Source organism: Anolis carolinensis, chromosome 4, assembly GCF_035594765.1.
Source record: "Anolis carolinensis isolate JA03-04 chromosome 4, rAnoCar3.1.pri, whole genome shotgun sequence".
NCBI lineage: Eukaryota > Metazoa > Chordata > Lepidosauria > Squamata > Dactyloidae > Anolis > Anolis carolinensis.
Window position 1 is genome coordinate 155,101,412 of NC_085844.1, and position 13,372 is coordinate 155,114,783.

At 39.5% G+C, this 13,372-nt stretch overlaps 1 protein-coding gene across 1 annotated transcript; it reads right to left on the reverse strand.

Moving 5' to 3' along the window:
- Positions 1–5,594: 5,594 nt before the first annotated feature.
- Positions 5,595–12,290, reverse strand: LOC134298703 (calcium-activated chloride channel regulator family member 3-like). Its single transcript, XM_062979764.1, has 4 exons — positions 12,198–12,290; positions 8,504–8,644; positions 6,810–6,960; positions 5,595–5,908 (listed from the first exon to the last, which is right to left on the reverse strand). Exons 1-4 carry the CDS (start codon positions 12,288–12,290, stop codon positions 5,733–5,735), a joined length of 561 nt encoding a protein of 186 aa, XP_062835834.1. The 3' UTR covers positions 5,595–5,732.
- Positions 12,291–13,372: the final 1,082 nt, after the last annotated feature.

A 13,372-nucleotide genomic window follows, 5' to 3' on the forward strand; every position in this document is an offset into this window, starting at 1 on the left:
TACTATCTAAACCTTTAAAATCAATATTTTTGGCTGGAGTTACACTTAAAAATGTACCTGATCTGACTTACAATCAAATTCAACTTAGAAACAAACCTACAGACCCTATCTTGTTTGTACCTCAGGGACTGCCTGTACTGGGAGTGTTAATTCAACAATGTGTACTGGCCCATGCTATTTCTTCCTCCTATTGAAGAAAGTGGCTTCGCTGTGCTAATGATTATATAGGAAACCATGGAATCAGTTTGAGGCCCAGATGGTAACTACACAAACCACTGATGTGCATTAAGAGCTTTTTTCACACACTTTTGTGGAAGTTTGTTCTTTAGCACAGTTTGAAGCTAGCTTTGAACTACATTAAATGGTCAGCATAGATGGAGCCTATGTAGCTTAGGAAATTGTGAGGAATTCTGAGGGTGCTTCCAGATAGGGCTTAAACCCATGCCAAACTGAGTTTAATAAATCCGCTTCAACATGGGTTTATGTCCCCATGCCACCGACATCCCCAAAATAGGCTTTCCCCGTGGGATGTCCCCATGCCATCCTGGTAACTACTGGGATGGCATGGGGCCACCCAATCCCCCTCCAAATATAAGTAGAAATAACTTACCAGGCCTTCATTAGTGTACTGCTGGAGTCCTCCTGGTGCATAGAAACGATGCATCAGGAGATGGGGGACAGGAGCAAAATCACTCCCCCCCCCCCATCTCCTGATGCATCATTTCTACGTGCCAGGAGGACTCCAGCAGTACCTGAATGGCAACCCAGTGAGTTATTTCTTCTTTTAAGGGCATGGGAGGGGGGGTTGGGGGGAGTGCCATCTTGCTTGTCCGGGCTTTTGGAAGCTCAAAGAAGTGAGATGGGAAATGGGAATGTACCCCTGGGTAGTTCCGGGTAGTCCTGGAACTACCTGTAGATGAGTCCCCACAGGCCCAATACTTCATTTCCTTTCAGAAAAGCCTGGATCTAATGGGGTATCAAATTAATTTGAGAAAAAGCAGAGTTTATCTACTTTCCCCCAAAATTAATTCACTTTTACCGCAGCTGTAAAATCCCGACAGGCCTCGCATTTTGGAGCCTGTCTGGAAGAGCCCTGAGAGTTACAATAGTACTTGGAAAGATATAAGATTCCCGCTCTGACCTAAATCAATGGATCTCAATTAAATAGAGGCAATCAACCCCACTAGATCCAACAAAATATACATTATATTATTTGGATGCTGGCTCTGGACCAACATTTATATTATGACTTACCTGGGTTGCATCTATTTGGAGCTATCTTATTGTAAGCAAACATTTCCCAGAAAAATAGGGGGAAAGTAAACTTACCCCATACATACTTCCAGAAACATCAAGCACTAAGCACAAAACTCTGTCCTGTGTTTGCAGCAAGGAAATAACAGGGTCAGGTGGAGGAGCACTTAATGGGGATGAATCTTTAAAGTCAGTGGAATCCATAATTACTTCCCATGTGCTGCTATATTTGCACAGTTTGTTCTGCATATTTGTTGCATTAATATTATGGTTACTTTTGTCACAGAAGCGAATGACCTGAATAAGAGATACAAAGAATAGGTCCAGATTACAATTTTTATCAAGCAATTCCTACAGCCATACCTGTGTTGCAATTTAAGGATACAGCTGGAGGGAAGGAGATAAAATAAGGGCATTGGCCTTGATAAGAATTCTGCATCCCTAAATTAAATTCTCCACAAGGCCCCAAATTTCTAGTCTTGTAACTTAAAACATCAGTTCAGCATTTATAAATAGAGTTTAGACATCCAAGGAAAAGAGGCAGGCAAAGTTACAAAAGGAATTTAAACACAGTAAATACAAGAGTTCTGGATGTATACAATTTTAGAAATTTGGGAATAGAAGGAGAACATCATTTTGGAATTTGTATTAGGGAAGGCAACACCCACAATTTCCCATCTTTCCTGGTACAATGTCAATATTCTCTATCAAACAAAAAGGGCTGCAAATATTTTTAAATAGTTTTTAATTGTATACATAATTTGTACTTATATTTAGGAAATTATAATAGTAAATGTTGCTACACAATCTATGCTACCTAATGATCTGAAAACACACATATAACGCCTTATTGTGTTATGACTATAGATCATCATCTATATCAGGAGCAGAGAATATCTGGCCTTCTAGATGGTTTGGGTTATAACACTAAAATCCCCAGTCAAGTGTGGAGATTCATAATGTTGGAGTTGTGTGCAAAAAGATACCAAGGGCTTTTAAAATATATATTGCTATTGATATGTAGACTGATATATAGATAGCAACTTCAGTTTTTTTAATATAGATCCTCAGGTAGCAAAAAAGCCAATCTTTACAGAATTTTTTTAAAAATTAAAATTTATTTTTAATTCAAACAAGAGGAAAGGACCACATGCTTATTGAGAACAGACTCCTGGTTGACTTGTAGAATGGCTGGAGAGAGGATTACTAGTGACTGGAATGCAATGAAGTGCTTAGGTTTACCAACAATGACACTCAGAACGGTAACATTTTGTTAGAAGTTCTCCTGGACTTATCTACAAGACAATTCCTGGAATTTGATGGCACATTGTGCAGTATTGGAGTTTACAGTCCAACAACATATGTTGAAATGGTGGAGAGCTAGTGAGCTACTGCCTTATTGTGACTGATGCACCAAAACAAGGCTAACCAAAAGGAACACTGCACATATTGTGGGACACACATATAAGAAATCTTGCATAATTTCATAGGCAGGAAAAATTGGCTCATGTGCACTGACAAAGGCAAACTTCCAGCTATGGTAACCATGACTTTACAGATGATAGTGGCCATGTATTGGAGAAGAAGATGGATGGCCATTATTATGGCTAGTGTGATCATGAGTGAGACAAACCATCTGTTACCAAGAGAAATCAAACAAACATGTGAGTCAATATGAGAAATCCGGGGTTGAGGGTAGTTTACTTGTGCAACAAAAAAGCAACACGCTACTCATTTCTATGGCATATTTTTAATGCCACTCTGTGTTGCATTTTGGCGGGTATGAAAGGGCCCTCTTATGCTATGAAATCCTAAAATTTGTTGTTTGGTGGGACACCAGCATTTCTGGCAGAAAAGGCTAAAGGGTTTGAAAAACTACAACTTCCAAGATTCCATACCATTAAGCCATTAAGCATAGCAATTAGTGGCTGATGACTAGAAAAGCTAAGCAGCCGTGGACTATTTACCAAAGTTTTACTTTTTACCAGGATAAAAAGGTGTTGTGCAGACTTTTCCTCAAAAAATAGGTTGTTTAAGAGAAACAGGAGTCAAACCAAGAAATCCTACACTCACAAGCCACAAGGAGAAGGAAAGCAAGAGCAGAAATACAAAAATGGTAAATACGCTATTAAGAAAGCCTGAAAACTCTTTCACTATCAAACAAACAATGGACAATCAAGAGATTCTAACCTGACAAAGAAAGGAATAGAAAAGGTAAAACTGGAAGCAAATAATTCATAAAATGAATGACAGTAGATAGATATGAATGGGTATAAGTGGAAATAAAGAGCAAAAACTTGGCATGGTTTTTTGCTGAAGAATTTAAATTCCAGTCTTCAGAGCCATGTTTAATATGTCAAAATTAAATAAACAATGTTTTAGATTCTGATTCAAATAAGATCTGTTGCATTCCCACTGCTATTAGTTATACTTACTGAAGGAAGACTTTGCATATACATTATTGATGCTGGAACCGTTTGCTTTTTATTTGGAATAAATTGACATCCAACTTCGTAAAGCTGAGTCCGGTGATCAATTTTGCACTTTCTAGTCTTTCCAGTACTTGTTCTGAATATATATTGCCCAGTGATATCAGCTGAGCATCTAGATAATTAGAAACAAAGAGAGGTAGTCAGTTAAAACCATTGAAATGATAACACTTTGGAATCAATAATGCTATTTTACTTTAGCTAAATCAAAGGGCATTGATTCAAAGAGGAGAAGGCACATTGTTAACAGTTGGTTGAGCATGTTAACAATCTTTAGCTCTTGTGGTGAAAAGATATGGTCTTACAACTATTGACTTTTGGTAAGATGATAACCTCTTACGACCTGGCAATTCATGAATAACAGATTATAGAAACATAATTAACAAAAAGAGAAAATAAAATTATACAGATGCATTATGAAATTATATAATACTTATTTCTAGACCTACCTCTCTCCCCATGGGGACTCAGTCAATCGGATGTCTATTACTGATGCAATTTTATATACAGTAGAGTCTCACTTATCCAACACTCACTTATCCAACATTCTGGATTATCCAACACATTATTGTAGTCAATGTTTTCAATACATCGTGATATTTTGGTGCTAAATTCGTAAATACAGTAATTACTACATAGCATTACTGCATATTGAATTATTTTTTCTGCCAAATTTGTTGTATAACCTGATGTTTTGGTGCTTAATTTGTAAAATCATAACCTAATTTGATGTTTAATAGGCTTTTCCTTAATGCCTCCTTATTATCTAACATACTCTGTGCCGTCGCGCCTGGGGCTGTAAACTCTTAGTGAAAGAGGCATGGACGTGACATCTTTCCCCAGGGGATTGCTTCTTGCCCTCCTTTAGGGAAACTGGAACTCCCAAGGACCAAAACACTGTAGATAACTCAAAAACTGGGTTTATTGTTCACAAAGGGGGGTAAAAGAAAATATACATTACAGTCTTTGATTGTTTAAGTCCATGAAGCTTGTCCAGATCCCTCTTTCTCTGGCTGTGAATGCCGGAGCAAACTCAGCCTCAGTCCAATGACCTATATCTGAAGACAAGAATCTTCCTCTGTTGCCAAAGGACTGATGTGAAGGCGCTTGAGACTCCTCAACATTGTTCAGGTTGGCCCTGAACATGAAGTGTGAGTCCCAAGGGTAAGAACCTCAGAATTGGTGTTGAGAGGTAACTTTTGAAGGGCTTTTAGTGCCAAGCCTCTCTTTCACGTCCATCCGATAGAGAACTTGCTGATGGAATGAAAGGGAGGGAACACAGTCCTACTCCAGGAAGAGGTGGAGCCAAACAGTTTTGCTGAGTGAGCAATATAACAGGTACAAACAACATTGATTGACAGATATAAATAACCAATCCAACTACATTTACAGGGTAAGGGCAAAATCAGGCATGATACAACAATTCAGATCTTGAAACTTATAGTTTGACATATAGATGGCGCCACTTGCGCCGTCACATACTCGCTTATCCAACATTCTGCTGGCCCATTTATGTTGGATAAGTGAGACTCTACTGTAGTTGATTATTCAGTCTATATACAATTTCACGTGTAACTAAAATATCCTTACAGAGTCTTATCTGTTCAACAGTTTAACATTAGAGTAATTATTTACTCACTATGGGTTAAACAAGTAGGTTGAAACACAAATGCTGAAACTCAGGCAATCGACTGAAAGCAACAGTCTTTCTTACAATACTAAATCACAGATGAATTCCCAGCACACTTAGGGCCCTTCCACACAGCCATAAAACCCAGAATATCAAGGAAGTAAATCCCACAATATCTGCTTTGAACAAGGTTATCTGAACTGTCATATATTCCAGTTCAAACCAGATATTGTGGGATTTTTGCCTTGATATTCTGGGATATAGGACTGTGTGGAAGGGCCCTGAGTCCACACTGCCATATATTCCAGTTCAAAGCATAACATGTGGGATTTTATTCAGCTGTGTGGAAGGGGCCTTGTTTATTCCATGTGCAAACTTATTTTTGCCATGCTGTGATCAGTTAAAGTTACACTTTTGTCATAGTACCTTGTGGCTTCAGCCTTGTTGACTCCAGTAGTATAGAAAGGTGCATCATTATTGTATTCATCAAAGACACCCCATCTGAGATGAGCCCACTCGTGGACTAAGACCCTTCCTATGGAAAATCCAGCAAAAGCAAATTTAGCAACACACGATCATTTATTTGATTTGCAATATAATGGCTGGCTTTCTATAAGTGATAGCCATGCATGCACACACATGCATGCACAGACACAGGGCTTGAGAATTGTTGATTGGGAGGGAGGCAGAGCTACGCTCTGAAGTTCAAACTTGGACGATGTTGTCAAGCAGCATTTCTAACATCCTTCTTCCATTCCCAAAAATGTCTAAAATAAAAACGAGATACTGGTGCAGTCATATTACACACACAAGCTTTGCATAGCATAGGAAAGTGTTAACACCCCTGTTGTGTTTGTTTTGCTGTCTGTGCCCTTATTCAGAATATTTCACCTAACTTTCTGTTCCTATGAGAATTTGGATTTTGAAAAATTTGGCTTCTTGTGGAAACAAGGATTGATGATAAAGCATCAGTGGAGACCCCTTTCCCCATAATAACTCTTTCAGAAGTGAATTTCCCTTCCTAGGGATAGACTTCTCTCACTTATGTTGATTCGGCCCTACGAATGGCTCTTAACCCTGAGCCATTTGTAAAGCCCCTTCTACACTGCCATATAAAATCCAGATTATCTGCTCTGAACTGGATTATATGGTAGTGTAGGCTCATATAATCTAGTTCAAAGCAGATAATGTGGATTATCTGCTTTGATAATCTGGATTATATGGCAGTGTAGATGCAGCCAAAAATTGCATTCTGTGGTCAGTGTAGACTCATATAATACAGTTCAATGCAGATAAACCTCATTATATGAGTCTACACAGACCATATGGCAGTGTCAATGGGGTCAAAGTCTTCTAAGGATTTGTAGTACAATTTAACTCAGCTTTTTAATGCTTGAATAAAAATAGGCATTTGGCTTCGAAATAAAAGGTACTACCTCGCGATCCATAAACATCTAGTAGACTGTCATTTGTGAGAAAGTTTGATGTGAAATGAATGTAGCGCCCCTGTTCCCCACACCCTCCATACTGCAAGGTGTAAGGTTCGTCTCCATATTTTATGAAAGGATCAGCCACGATGATATCAGCCTGAAACAAAATAGGAACTGGGTTAAATATCACCTAGTAAAAATGACAAATATTTTTCATAGTGGCAATTACTTTTGATAGTGACAATCTTTTCAATATTTTTGCTTCATGTCGATGTGAATAGATTTGGCAGAAACTTGCAATAAAAACTTTAACAGGAGTTTTTGCCTAACAATACCATATTCTAAAGTAAAATATAGTATTGCTTTTAGCAAATATTTTTAGCGTCATTCTTTCTAGCAAATCTTTTATAATCTGTGCAATGTGTTATGCAGATTTAGCCATAAACTTCTCAATAATCATTCTGTTTTACACCAAAGTAAACATATGTAGTATTACAGCCTTACCATCATTAAATGTATCAGCCGTTTCAAGATGTTATTTATTTTTAGATTTCTACTCTGCCATTTGCGTAGGGCCCCTTCCACACAGTGGAATAAAATCGCACATTATCTGCTTTGAATTGGAATATATGGCAGTGGAGACTCAGATAACCCACTTCAAAGCTGATATTGTGGATTATCTGCCTCGATATTCTGGATTATATGACTGTGTGGAAAGGCCCTATGATGACTCCAAGGCAGTGTACTTTTATAAAAGCACAATTCAGTTCAAAGGTTCTTAATACAAAAGTTAAACAACAATTAAACAGAGGGCCCATCCACAATTACATAAAATCCAGATTATATGGCAATGTAAACTCGTATAATCCAGTTCAAATCAGATAATCTGGATAACCTGTCCTAAGTAAGGACAAACACATACAGGGAGATATGTTTTTTTAAAGAACACAAGAAGTGGAAGTAGTCTTTCTGAGAAAAGGTAATAAAGATACTGTCTGGAAGACAACTATAGCCCCTTCTACTCCCATATAAAATACATGTTATCTGCTTTGAACTTGATTATACGGCAGTGTAGGCTCATATAATTCAGTTCAAAGCAATGTCGGTTATCTGCTTTTATGATCTGGATTATATGGCAGTGTAGAAGAGGCCAAGCAGAACCTGAAGAACTGAGCTTGGATCTACACTGCCATATAATCCCGATTATCAAAGCATATAAACTGCATTATCTCCTTTGGATTATATGAGTCTACACTGCTGTATAATTCAGTTCAAAGCAGATAATCTGGATTTTATATGGCAGTGTAGATCCAGCCTCAGGCCTTTCCACTGTTTGTCTCCATCCCGTCTATCCACCAGCAACTGGTGTTCTTCCTGAATTTAGGGGTTACATTAATGCTGTGAGCTGCCTTTGTCTCTTTTTTAGATTAATAAATTGGGATCCATAAATAAATAAAAAATAAATTTAACAATATCTTTTAACCATAATGTGTGTATCCAAGAACCCCTTTTAATACTGGCATCACATCCACAAGAACACAAAACTGTACAAAACCACCGTACACTTATTCAGTGAGAAGTATGGTATTTGAAGAATTTCAATTCCACTGAGATTGTATCCGGTCACGTTCCAGTTCTGTATTCGTGACATCTTTAACAAGTTAGGCACATATTTGATTAAATATATAATCCATACTTACATTGGTATAAGATTCCGTGGTTACTCTTGCATATTCAGGTTTGGCTGCCCATGTCAAAGGAATTACAACTTTTACAGTTTTGAAATAAAACCTTTGCTCTGTAGCAATGAAGAGATAAGAAGATGCTTCTTTAACCATATCCTAACAGAAAAAAGGAAAAGGTACATTATGTCAATGAGTAGGATTTTTCTTTCAGTTAAAAAAAGAATTTGCTATTCTTCTAAGAAGAAGAATAGGAAAAATACATTACAAATTTGCTGATAATAGATAAAATAACTGTACTATTAAGAGGAGAACCTTTAGAGAATTTTGTTAATGAATGGCAACTAATGATCGAACATCTCAATGTAAAATTATATCTAAAAATGTACATAGGGGAACCTATAAGCCTGTAGACAAGAAGGAAACTGATATTAATTTAGAGCCTATGATACCTTTGGGAGCCCCGGTGGCGAAGTGTGTTAAAGCTACTGAGCTACTGTACTTGCAAACTGAAAGGTCGCAGATTCAAATCCCGGGAGCGGAATGAGCGCCCGCTGTTAGCTCCAGCCTTTGCCAACTTAGCAGTTCGAAAACATGCCAATGTGAGTAGATCAATAGGTACTGCTCTGGCGGGAAGGCAACGGCGCTCCATGCAGTCATGCCAGCCACATGACCTTGGAGGTGTCTACGGACAACGCCGGCTCTTTGGCTTAGAAATGGAGATGAGCACCAACCCCCAGAGTCAGACATGACTGGACTTAATGTCAGGGGAAACCTTTACCTTTTTATGATACCTTTATATATACTATTTACATAGAAGACTGTGACTCCTTAAATAAAATATATTCTCTGACAAATTATTTCTTCTTCTTTAGTTTCCGACTATTCGTGACCTCATGTCCACGCCAGAGCTCCCTGTCGGCCATTGCCGCCCCCAGTTCCCTCAAGGTCAAGCCAGTCACTTCAAGGATACCATCCATCCATCTCGCCCTTGTAATTGAGTCTCTCATGTCCCCACATAGAACTGGCAACTTTCAGGTCAGCAATCCAACCTTCAAGTCATTTGTCCTGCCAGCAAAAGGGTTTAACCCACTGCGCCATCACGGGAGTCCAGATAAAGGCAATGACATCAATTAGCTATGACTCTTTGCATTCTATTGAAGTATATAGGAACTCTGTGCAGCTAACTTAGACCTCATCTACATCTACCAAATTTTCTAGGGCCAATATGCAGCAGAAATACACTATGCTGCTGAGTGCAGGGGGAAAGGGATAGCAGGGCTTGCTCATGTTAGAGCTGACCATACTGTCCATACTGCTGAAAGCAGGACCATAGCCAGAAAAAAAATTCAGGGGTGGGGGTTGAAACTTTTTTTAAGCAAATCATGAAGAGTATTTCCACAACGCAAAATAATTTAGAAATCAGACTCCATCGATAAACTTCAGTGGACATTCATGGGAATTTGGTTAATCAGTTAAAATTCATGAGTAAACCAGGTTTTTTTCAATCCTGAAAATTTTCAGGGGGGGAGTTGAACCCCTAACCCCCCCCCCCTCCCTTGGCTACAGCCCTGGCTCAAAGTAAAATCCCAGAGCATTCCCTGACTTTTCTTAATGCAAGGCATAACCGGTTCACCCTGGTATCCCCTGAATTAAGGACCAGAAATTCCTGGATGTTATTTAGACTTCCAGAAGCTATTTTTCAGTTCAAGTTTTACGGCTAGTGTAGGCAAGCCCTTATCAGGGGTCCAAACCCGTGTTTTGCATTCTATACTTTATTCTTTATTCTACCCCAACAATATATTTTAATTGAAAATAAAAATCCTTTAAATTTGGTAAGAAAATTAGGAAGCAAATAAAATACATATGCAATCAAAGTGTTATGGTTGAGCCTTTGGGCTCCGGTAATGAAAGAAGGGGTCGTAAGACTCCTCGAGAGTCAGACACTCTCGAGGAGCGTGAAAGGAAACGGCTCCGGGATTTGTTTGCAGAGCCGACAGACTCATTTGAGGGTTTTTCTCAGGGTTTGGAGGAAGAGATGGCTAGCTCGGAGGAGGATGATATGGAATGGACTCGTGTGAGGGAGGATTTGGGTGTTGGGGAAACAGGCAATGAAAGCATGGGAGGTGTTTGGTGGGTTGCAGGATCAGACCCATGGACTGGTTGGAGGGATGGAGCGGGATCCACAGCTGGGGATGCTGTGGGGCGTAGTCGAAGGTGCTTAAGTTCTGATGAGGATAATGATGTTGGGGCGTCTGGAATTGGGATGGCAGCTGACAGCGATGATGAGCTTGAACTGTGATAAAATGGGGTTTGGGACCAATGTCTAATTGCGTTGGGCAAGGTAATCTGGACGGACGCTTGGGCTCTTGCTGGGGAATTTCCTGAAGACGGGTGTGATTCATTACTGGATACGTAAGTTTACCAAGGACACTGGGCATTGACGGCGGGAGGAACTGTGCGGGGTTTTTCTCTGTGCAACTTGTGTTTAATCTTGATAGCTTGGACCTCCGTCGTCTTTTTGATGGGCAATACCTACTTTCACTGGATTGACGCTGGACTGACTGACTACGATTCCGGATTAACCCTTCTGCTGGCTATCGGTGTGACCTTTGGATTCCTTGACGACTACGCTTGGCTATTGATCTTCTGGACCGGATTGGGACCCTGCTGACTGCCATTACCCTAAACCTGAATCTTGACTACGACCACGCTTTCGTTCGCTGCAGGAAGGAGTAAACAAGCCTGGTTTACTCCCCTGCTGTTCCTGAGTAGCAGAGAGGAATCTGCCGCCAGTCTTTTGTTTACATTCCAACTCCTGTTGTTCCTCTTTTGTTTGCATTGTTTGCCAAGCTGAAGTAAACTCTTTGATTTAATCCGGATTATACTCCTGTTTAACCCGGTTTTTCCCTTTGAACTGTTTAAGCTCAAACTGAGCTGCTTTTTGTCATTTAGCACACTGAAATCAAGTGTTTGCCCTGTTCTTTGTTTCTTACAGGCGTTTTTAGTTCTGTAACCTCAATAAACTGAGTTTTGTTTTACTTGCTGGCGTTCTGTCTCTGACACAAAGATATGAAGTTTGAAATGCAATATTGCCCTTTTGGGTCTAATTCCATTTCAGGCTCTCCATCAACTAAAATGGACACAGAGCCACTGCCTTCTTTGCATCTAACAATCTAAACTGACATACAATTCATCTAAAGTCACCATTCTGAAACAGACAAAATAAATCACATGGAAAGAAGTGCTATTTTTCTGGTATTCTGTTGCTGCTTCATTCTAACCCTCATCACCCTTCCCCATTCCAAGTATTCATGCAGTGGGTGCTATCACTTATTATAGCCCCAGTCATCCATTTACAAAAGCATCAGTAGTATTGAAAAATGCAAAATATTATATGTCATTAAAGAATAAATACATATACAAGGACAATGTCGTTGAAAAATAGCTTGGTAAGGACTAATTCTCCTCAGTGATCATTGAACACTTGCTGTTTGTTGAAGTTAAAGAAACAAAAAACTATTTATAATGATGAATTGAATATAATCTTCTCATCAAATCCAGGCTGGTTGGTTAAAAGAGCCAATGGGGATATTCAGCTGCTACCCAGGCTTACAGAATGTCTGGATTTTCTTTAGCGTATCATAATTTGCCAAACTCATAGATAGCTTAACTGTTAAGTCAGTATGTTAATAATATCTAGTACTCTTACCTTTATGTTGTTAATGATTTTGTCATCTTCAGATAATCCTGGGTTAATTGCAATAACTATGTCTTCAAATGCCCCATTGTTGAACTTTACCATGGTACCAATTGCCCCATGTTGAAGCACCACCACCATCAAAAGAATCCATTGGTTCAACATTATCTTCTGCCAGCCTGAAACTTTGGCAGAAATGGCAAAGAATTTCTATGCAGGTCTTTAAATATATATATATGGGGAGAGAGGGGAGGAGGGAAAATGAGAGAGAGAGAGAGAGAGAGAGAGAGAGAGAGAGAGAGAGAGAGAGAGAGAGAGAGAACCTAGTTATGTTTTATGACAGCATTTTGTTCTCACAAGGAAATCCAGCATATTTGCTGATGTTAATTTGATCTTCAATTTGATTACATGTTAACCTTCTCGGACGTCTTTGGAGAAAATCATCGATAAATCGAACCACTATTTCCTTGTTCAGTTCCTATCAAAACCACATTACAAACATTTCTTCAAATGTTGGAACTAATATGAATTGCAGAAGTCTGAAACTTCTGATTAGTTTTAGAAGTTTGGACAGCCTAAAAGATTCGCATAGTCTAGACACTGAAAATCAGAATCTCTGCAAGCTGTATTATCCTTCTCTCAGATTTGTCATAATTATATGCAATAACTATGGTTCCATATACCTTGACCATTTATGCTTGTGTGGGGCCCAGTCAGTCCGTGAGTGGCTGCAAAATACAAAAAAGCTCCTCTGGAGCCCCTGATGGTGCAGCGGGTTAAACTGCTGAGCTGCTGAACTTGCTGACTGAAAGGTCGGCGGTTCGAATCTGTGGAGTGGCGTGAGCTCCCCCTGTTAGCCCCATCTTCTGCCAACCTAGCAGTTCAAAAACATGCAAATGTGAGTAGATCAATAGGTACCACTCTGATGGGAAGGTAACGGCACTCCATGCAATCATGTCAGCCACATGACCTTGGAGGTGTCTACGGACGACGCCAGCTCTTCGGCTTAGAAATCGAGATGAACACCAACCCCCAGAGTCAGGCACGACTAGGCTTAATGTCAGGGGAGAGCCATTACCTTTACCTTACCTCTGGATTAACCACGGCCGCACCCTGGGTTAATAAACATAAGGGAAAGTCCAAAGCCTACAACAGGACTTGGCTTTCCCTTGTGTTCTGGCAGTGGA

What these genes read in the sequence shown, in the direction of transcription:
- LOC134298703 (XM_062979764.1), bottom strand. Translation starts at nt 12,290, where the DNA reads ATGGTAAAGTTCAACAATGGGGCATTTGAAGACATAGTTATTGCAATT. An exon ending in AAATCATTAACAACATAAAG is followed by an intron (nt 8,645 to 12,197) that starts GTAAGAGTACTA and finishes TTTTTCTGTTAG; the next exon opens with GATATGGTTAAAGAAGCATC. An exon ending in CCACGGAATCTTATACCAAT is followed by an intron (nt 6,961 to 8,503) that starts GTAAGTATGGAT and finishes ATTTTGTTTCAG; the next exon opens with GCTGATATCATCGTGGCTGA.